At 38.6% G+C, this 9,318-nt stretch overlaps 2 protein-coding genes across 2 annotated transcripts; both read right to left on the reverse strand.

Moving 5' to 3' along the window:
* LOC101426047 (diphosphoinositol polyphosphate phosphohydrolase NUDT4B-like) lies at window positions 1-694 on the reverse strand. Its single transcript, XM_058302430.2, is given in 2 exon segments — window positions 1-261; window positions 264-694. Coding segments are annotated over 2 exon segments (546 nt in total). The 5' UTR covers window positions 678-694; the 3' UTR covers window positions 1-129.
* A 7,438-nt stretch (window positions 695-8,132) lies between these two features.
* On the reverse strand, window positions 8,133-9,074 carry LOC101429129 (olfactory receptor 1J4-like). Its single transcript, XM_012522713.3, has one exon. It carries the CDS (start codon window positions 9,072-9,074, stop codon window positions 8,133-8,135), a length of 942 nt encoding a protein of 313 aa, XP_012378167.3.
* Window positions 9,075-9,318: the final 244 nt, after the last annotated feature.

Here is a 9,318-nt window from a genome sequence, read left to right on the forward strand (position 1 = left end):
TGTTTGAAAACCCTGTATGGCAAATTCAGACAGTTTGCAAGCGTCATTCAGATGTATGTTTGCCAAGGAAAACAGAGAAGACTTTCTCTCCATGAGATAGCATTTGGTGGCAGAGGTCCTCCTGATTCTCTATCTTATACTAGATGGCAACCCGGAGGTCTGTGCAGTGGTTACAAACAAGGCATTATTATCTGGAAGGGAAGGGACTGTAGAATTTCCATTAGTTGGGGAACAACCCAGCTTCAGTTTTTCCAGATACTCTCTGCCTGTACAGGTTTATGACACTGGAGAACTTTGATTGCATCTTCTACTTTGAACCACTCTCTCTTCCTTCCTATATTAACAGAATCTTCCCAATCTTCTAATATTTCAGTGACTTTAAGAACATAAACATATGTTTTGTGCTTTCGGTCTTGGTTCTGCTCAAATATGCCCAGGAGTCTGCCTAATTTTCCTTTGACTCCAGCCTCTTCATAAACCTCCCTTAGGGCAGCACCACCGGGCTCCTCCTCCGGCTCCATCCCTCCACCTGGGACAGTCCACTGGTCTGGATACCGACTGCTGCTCACTAACAGCACCTCGTCCTCCCGCTCGCTGCGGAAGCACAGGCACGCCGCCTGCTTCTTGAAGCCCTCGCGGTCGTAGGTCCGCGTCTGGTTGGGCTTGAACTTCATCATAGAGGCGGGCTCTGGCCGCTGCCTTCCCACCCGGAAGTAGGGGCGCGGGCGAGTCTGGACGCAGGGGCGCCGGAGGGGAGGCGGCGGCGCGGGGAGGGCGGTGGCGCGGGGCAGTCCGGGAGGCGGTGCAGGACGCGAGCGCGGGTCACTGGAACCCGGGGGCCGGGGTGGGAGAGCCGCCTCTGCCAGGACTACCGCCTCTCCATGGAGCCCGCCGCCCGCTCGCAGCTACTTTACCTCGGCCGCTGCCTCGGAAGAGCCAGGCGAGGAAGCTCGCGCCAGGCGGAGACAGTTGCGGGAACTCGCCCCGACTGACAGCAACGCCGCACGGTAAGTTTCTCTTGGAGTCTGTGCAGGGTCCAAAGAGGCTGAGCCACAAGTGTCACAGGGGAAAGGATCCCCCATGTCAGTGACATGTTGGTCTCCCACTGCCTGTTCTTGCAAATGGTCAAGGATATCCCTGGCTTCTGAAGCACTCACAGCATTGGAGTCAGCCTCTCCATTCATCACAGAATGGCACAGGGTGAGGTCTCATCCCTCTAGGCTTTCAGACCACAGCCTTCACTACAGCACAAATTCCACTGCGTGCTGAGAGCTTGCACTCTGTACTCCCTTGTGGCATTCTGCAGGGTAGGGGCTCAGGTTGAACAGGAGGTGGTGAAATAGAGGGATTGATCTCAAGGGCTTAAACACAGACTGACCAGAGATCAGCATGAGCTCTGCCACTTACTCACTGAGTGTCCCTAAGCAAAGTCCTTGTATCAACTGTAAGTGTTAAGGATTAATATTTTTATCCCCAAGGATTATACATAATATTTCCAACTGCTTATAGTGCTTGGTAAATATTGTATGAAATATCAAGTTCATTTACATCTTCTCTCTTTCCTTCATTCTTTTTTTTAAACGTAAACTTGGTTTAAATTTCAAATAAAAGAATAATAGGTAAAATACAGCTTAACAAAGTATGGAAGCATGAGTTTAAAAAGTTTTGTCCAGGCACATTATCTCATTTAATCTTAAAAACATTCATTCTTTTTTAAAAAATTTAATTGCCTCTTTTAAAGATACATAGATCACAGAAAATGTTACATTAAAAAATATAAGAACTTCATTTTTCTTGAACAAATATATTTATATGTTTATCACATATGTGAGATATTTTTTAGGTCTATAAAAATACAATACTTACATTCTCTTTTAAGGCATACTACAAAAGTATGTATAATGGTGATAATGTTACACAGTAAAATAAAACAGAGTTGAAAGAGATAGAGTAGAGAAGAGTTAAATTTTAAATAGTTGGTTAGGAAAGGATATCATTTGAGTGATGGTTGACTTGCTTTTCAGTTTCTGAGACAAACATTCTCCTTCTCCACCCAGAAGTTTATTATACCCACAAAAGAATGAAACTTGTATTATTCTATTATATGGCATCAGAGATCAATTATGTTTTAACTACATTAATGGTGCATCACCAACTCCACTGCTAGAATGGCTTCTACAGATTCTTTCTGCTTCTCTCACTAAAGCACATTTTCTGGATCTTGCTCAAGACTCTCTCTCCCTCTTTTTTTTTTTTTTTTTAACTTTGTTCATAATGTTTCTTAGCTCTAAAAGTATTTTTGTAAACTCTAGAGGATTTTTTATATATAAATCATAATTGTGTCATTCAAGACTCTCCTAAATCTCCCCACGTTGCTCCAGTCTCAAAACATCCCCAGACTCTTATCATACGAACGTTGGATTTGTTTTCTATACCCCAGTACATGCGTTTCAGGGCAAGGGTCATGAAGTTAATTTATTTTGTTTCCCTAAGTTTCTAGACAGTGATTCCATAGAAAGTCATCCATAGCTAGAGAAGAAGCCACCATAATTTAAAAGGCCCACATGGTTAGGAAAGAAGTCAACAGGGGCCAATTGCTGAATTTCCTGTGTTTCATGGAGAGAGGCTTGTGCAAGGACTTGTGTAGGATCATGATACACAGAGCCATGGGAATCACAGGTCAAAGTATCACGGACGTCTATCATACTCCATGCTCTCTATAATTATATCTACTTGGGAATGGCAATGGCTGGATCAAGGGGCTTGTAGTCATCTTTGGTATCAGAAGTACCCAAGTAATGGAGTAGGTCACTCTGTTGCATACAGTATGGCCTGTGTGTGTTTTTGGTGGCGGGGTAAAGCCCAATCTCAAACAGGTTCTGATTTGATTACACTGACTTCCATCACAATGCAAATATTTAAACACACACAAATATTAATGCATAACAATAATGACACAAAGGACAGGAGAAGAAAAGAAGCTATTTATAATCAAATTTTCTATATATTACTACAAAGAATATAGGAGTTTTAATGATTTGGGGGCTGTACATACCTCTAGAAAAGCATGTTTTTAAATCTACTCCATTCCTGTGAGTGTGGACCTACTGTAAGTAAGATCTTTTTATGAGGTCACTTTAGTTATGGTGTGGCCTACCTCAGTCAGATTGGGCCTTAATCCTCTTAAGGGAGTCTTTTATAAAAGGAATGAATACAGAGAGTGAGAGAAAGCCAAGGAGGCAAGAATTTGAAAGCAATGAAGCCTGGAAAAGAAGAGCAAGATCAGCAGGTACCATCATGTGCCTTGCTTGTGACAGAGGTGTCAAGGATCGCCATCATCCAGTCTTTGGGAAGAAAGCATCTCCTTATGATGCCTTGATTTGGACATTTTTCCCAGCCTCAAAATAGTATTCTAATAAATTTCCATTAGTAAGTCAACCCATCTTATTGTATCTATTTTAAGCAGCCAGGAAACTAAACCAGATTTTGGTTCCAGAAGAGTGGGTTCTGCTATTGCTAATACCCAAAAAGTGGAAATGGTTTTGAGTTGAGTAATGGGTAGAGGCTGGAGAACTGTGAGGTGCTTGATAGAAAAGGGCTAGATTGCTTTGAAGAGACTATTAGTAGAAATATGGATGCTAAAAATACTTCCAATGAGGCTTTAGAAGTAAATGATGAATGTGTCATTGGAAACTGAAGAAAATGTGACCCTTGTTGTAAAGTGATGGAGAATTTGGCAGCACTAAGTCAGATGGTTGGCAATACTTGAACATGATGACTTGGATATTTAGGTGAAGCGATTTCCAAGCTAAGCATGGAAAGTACAGCCTATTTCTCCTTGCCAATTACATTAAAATATAAAAGAAAATGCGTAAGCTGAGAACCAAAATCCTGGGCCCAAAGAAACTAGAAATTGATGGTTTGGAAACTCCAGAGCTTCTGGAAATGAGTCTGCAGAAAATAGTGTTCCATGTGAAGATATAACTGAACATGAAATCAGTAAGCAAATGCTGTGCCAATCTGGATTGGAGGTGCGGTTATCCAAGAAGGATTGTGGAACATCCTGTTGTGTTATGGTTTGGACCCTAAGTATTATATATAAATCAGAGTCATTGTGTGTGTGTGTGTGTGTGAGATATGTATGAACAGAACTACTGCCAGCCTGGACTAAAAGGGAAAGAGAAAGGACAAAGGGAAAGAAAAATCTCTACTAGGACAGAACCATGGAATCTGAGGTCTAGACAGAAAATATCTTCTCAGGCTTCTTAAGGAAGCATTCCCACCCGTGAGTGTGGAAAGAGTGAGTAAGTCCCAGCACTTGAAGAGATCATTTCATACTGCTAAGGGAGTCAATTCATCATCATGTCAAACAGTTCTAAATGTTTATGCAATTAGTATCAGGACTTCAAAATACATGAAGCAAAAACTGATGATTTGGAAAAGAAATAGATAAATTCACATACATAGTTGGAGATTTCAATACTTTCAAAAATTGATAGAACAATTAGAATATGAAAAAGGATATAGAAGATCTAAACAATACTGCCAATCAAGTAAATCTAGTGGACCTTTGCAGAACACTTCATTAAATAAGATCAAAATATACATTCTTTTTAAGAGCACGTGGAACATTTATCAAGATTGAGCATATTTGGGGTGCATAAAACAAGGTTTAATAAATTTAAACAAATTTAAATCATAAAATATATGCTCTCTAAGCATGAGCAAAGTAAATAAGAAGCCAGTAATAAAGGATAGCTAGAAAAATTCCCAAATGTTTAGCAACTAAATAACATGTTTTGAAATAATTTTTGGGTCAAAGGAAAATAGAAAAGGAAATTAGAAAGCCTTTTAGCTGAATGAAATGAGAACACAACATATCAAAATTTGTGGAATACCACTGAAATAATACTTGGGGAAAATGTTTTTTTGGCCTAAACTAAAAATTTCTAGAAGAAGACATGAGAAAAAAGTCTTCATGTCTTTAGGTTAAGTGAAGTGTTTTAGATAATCAAAATCATGATTCCTAAAGGAATAATTTGATAAAAATGAACCTTATCATATTAAAAACTGTCTGATCTTTGAAAGACACTACTAAGACAATGAAAAAATAAGTCACAGGCTGGAAGAAAATATTCACAAATCATGTATCTGATAAAGAACTTGTATTCGGAATATATAAAATTTTTCAAAAGTTAGTCCAATTTATAAATGAGAATAAGATTTGAACAGACACTTACTAAAGAAGATTTATGGATGGAAAATAAGCACATGAAAAGATGCTGAACATAATCATATAAAAATTCTAATTAAAGCTCAAAGAGTTACCACTGTATACATATCAAAATTGTTAAAATTAAAAAGACAGATCATACCAAGTGTTCAAGTAGAGCAACTGGAATTTTTGTACACTGGTGATGGGAATGTAAAAGGGTGCAACCATTCTGAAACTCAGTTTGGCCATTTCTTAAAATGATAAATAGTTATCAATCTATCAAGCATATGATCCAATCCTAATTATTTGTCCAAGGAAAAGAAAGCATATGTACAAAAACTTTCATAGCAGCATTGTTTCATTTATGGGTAAAAGCTAGAAATAACCTAAATGTCAATCAGCAGGTAAATGAATAAAAAAGCTATGGTATAGCCATATAATGGAATACTGTATTCAGCAATAAAAAGAATGAATTATTGATCTATGCTACAATGTGGATGAATCTCACAATACTTATGCTGAGTCAAAGAAGGCAGAAACAAAAGAGTACATACAGTATGATTCCATTTATATAAATTCTAGAAGAGTACATACAGTATGATTCCATTTATATAATCTATGTGACAGAAAGGAGATCATTGATTCCCTAGGAATGGGTAGGAGGAGGAAGACAGGGCAGGAGAGGAAGCAAGAGGAAACACTGTGTTCTTAATTATTTGTGATGATAGTTTATGGGTGTATACATTTGGCAAACTAGTTAAATTGTGCACTTTAAATATGAGCAGTTTTATTTATATGTGATGCCATCTACACTTCAATAAATCTGTTTTTAAGTAATTATATGAAATATACATACATACACACACATATATATATGTTTATACACACAGATACATATGTGTGTAATCAGGATATTCTTCTACTGAATAGCTTTGGATGGCTTCCCAAACCACACAGAGTAAAAACCAAAAACTTTACTATGGCCTTAAGTGTCCTACAGGCTGAAGCCCCAATATCTCTAAACTTATTTCCACCTATTCCTCCCTCACTTAGCCCAATGTAGCAACAGAGTCCCCCTACATGTTTTTGGAACAGGTCAGGCACTCTCTTGCTTAAGAGTTGTCACAGTTGCTTTTCTCCCAGATTTTCCCAGGTGTGCTTACATGTCCCCATGGGTTCCTAATCAGTGAGCTCTACCTGCACCACACAATTTAAGATGACAAGTTTCATGCCCAGCACTCTTGCTCTTTTTAGGTTCCTTTTCTTCATGGCAGTTTTGTTTGTTTGTTTGTTTTTTTACCAAAAATGAAACATAGAATGAAATTACTTCAGACACAAAAATCCTTACAGAGCTTACATTCTGGTAGAGACAATGACAAATTAGTAAGCACAGGGTGAGTTAGAAGGTTAGAAACTGCTCTGGAGAAAAGGAATGTTATGAAGGATATCAGGACTTCTGGAATGTAAAATGTACATGAGGATTGACTTTTGTGACTTTTTCCTTAACTCGTATGCCCAGAACCTAGAAAATTCCTGGGCACATTGCCATACAATAAGTATTTTTGTATGAATGATGACTGCCTGCATTTAGTCTTTCCCTATCAGAAGTGGGATATCAGTTTGAGAGCAAAAGAAAACCCTCATTTTCCCAAACTAGCATTAATGAGGCATATAAGGGTGTTCTCATGTAAAAATCCAACAGACAGAAAAAAATTACTCTTCCTAGCATGGGAAATTTGATAATAGGGTAGGCTACTCTGTGCTTCCTTATTAAGTTCTTATAAGAGACACAATAAAATAAAAAAAATTAGGATTTAAAAAACACAAAAACACTTTATTAAGTAGCCACTGCATTAACAAAGTAAGCAATCTGAGCTTTACTAAAATAAAAAATTAGGTACTTCACTGAATATTTGTAACTTGGAAAACAATAAACAAAAAAGAGAAATTAAGAGTCTGATTGCTAGCCTATTTACTTCAACAGCTAGAAACTCTAAGTGATCATTAAAAAGTCTATAGTGTAAACTGTAGTCTTGATTAGTAGCAATTATCCAATATGGGTTCATCAATTGTAATTGTATCAAATGTTCTACACAAAAGAAGGATGTGGTTAATATAACAAAGTGCAGGAGGGGAAGGGAGTGGGGCATATGGGAATCCCTTATATTATTTTATGTAACATTTATATAATCTAAAGCTTCTTTAAAAAAATTATGTATTAAAGAAAAAAAGGCTATATAAGTTTGGTAACCACGAAGGAAAAAAAAAATCATAGTACCTATTGTTGAGTTGCATTTTGAACTATTACGACCATGTTAAACAGACTTACACTGACTCCAATTAAAGATCCAATTGCTCATTTCATTATAGGTAAAGAAAGGTACCATCATATAAGAATTCTTACCATAGGCAGCATGAGGTAAGAAACTCAGGGAATGAGAAGATACAGTTTAGTCTAAGATACAAACATATTTCACACTTCCAATTGTAAAAAGTCCAGATAAAAAATTGGTTTTATCTTTAAAGAGGAACCATAAAGTCCTGTTGTATGTCCTGTTAAGAGAAGTGATTAGTATGTTTTATAATCTTAGCAAGCACTTCATATTTTCTTCAGTAAAATAAGGATAAGTATAACCTATTCAGAACTATCAGTTACATATTTGACTAACGGAAGTTTAGTACTTTGAAACATCCAAAGATGAGCGTGTGTTGCAGGCAATTTCATATTTAGGGCAATGGAAAAATAAAGGACATTATACATATGGCTAAAGTAAAAAAGATGAGGTTCCATAGCTTAACTGCCCATGTTAAAGGAGAATTTGGATGGTGCTGAAACAAGGCTGACCAACTCAATAATTTTTCAATAGGCATCACTGATAGGGTCAGTGTGTGAAATAAGAACATGATTTGGAGATTTTCACTTGGAGGAAAGGATATCACTTCTGAAAAGTATCCCCAGAGCCAATTTCATATCTCTGTTTCTTAGACTGTATATGAAGGGGTTCAACATAGGTGTCACCACTGTATACATCAACGAGGCAATCATCTCTCTGCCATTGGAGTCATTTGATGAGGGGGAAAAGTACAGGGCCATAATTGTTCCATAGAATAGAGACACTACACAGAGGTGAGAGCCACAGGTGGACAAGACTTTGCAGATACCTTTTGTTGAGGGGACCCTCAGGATTGAGGCCCAAATGCAGCCATATGAGACAAGGATGGCACTCAATGGAAATAAGACAAGTGCAGTCCCTACAGTGAAAATAACCAGCTCATTTAAAGAGGTATTTGAGCAAGACAACTTGAGCAGTATAGGGAGACTACAGAAAAAATGAGAGATGATATTGTCAGCACAGAAGGACAGTTGGGCAAGGAGGAGGGTGTGCAAGAGGGAGCTGCCACAGGAGAGAATCCAGGAGCCAGCCACCAGCAGGTCACACAGCTCTTCTCTCATGATGACGGTGTAGTGTAGAGGGTGACAAATGGCCACATACCTGTCATATGCCATCACTGTGAGAAGGAGGTTGTCCATGCAAGCAAAAATTAAGTAGAAATACATCTGTGAAATGCACCCTTGATAGGATATGGATTGGTTCTGAGTTTTCATGATCATTAGCATCTTTGGGACAGTGACTGAAGAAAGGGAGACGTCAGTGAGAGCCAAATGGCTGAGGAAGAAGTACATGGGGGTGTGGAGGCGAGAGTCCAGCCTGATGAGCAGGATGATGAGCAGGTTCCCCAGCACCGTGGTGAGGTACATGCCCAGGAAGAGAGTAAAGAACACGCCCTGCTGCTCTGGTCGGATGGGGAGTCCCAGGAGGAGGAATTCTGACACGCTGCTCTGGTTCTCCCACCTCATGACTGCTCTTCTCTCTCTCTCGTTGATAAAGCGAAGGGGAAATGTGAGGAACTTACAAATGCTAAGCAGAGACATTATTGTATGGTCAAAACTTTTTCCATGTAATTGTTAATATGCACACAAATCTCATATCTGTGTGGTTGCCTCATCCTGCCCAGTCATAGAAAGACATCAAGTCCTTCCATGAGAGTCAGAGACAATTCCTTTTTTCTCAAACATATAAATCTGTCTGCTACATACTAAG

This window comes from Dasypus novemcinctus, chromosome 8, assembly GCF_030445035.2.
Source record: "Dasypus novemcinctus isolate mDasNov1 chromosome 8, mDasNov1.1.hap2, whole genome shotgun sequence".
Classification (NCBI taxonomy): domain Eukaryota; kingdom Metazoa; phylum Chordata; class Mammalia; order Cingulata; family Dasypodidae; genus Dasypus; species Dasypus novemcinctus.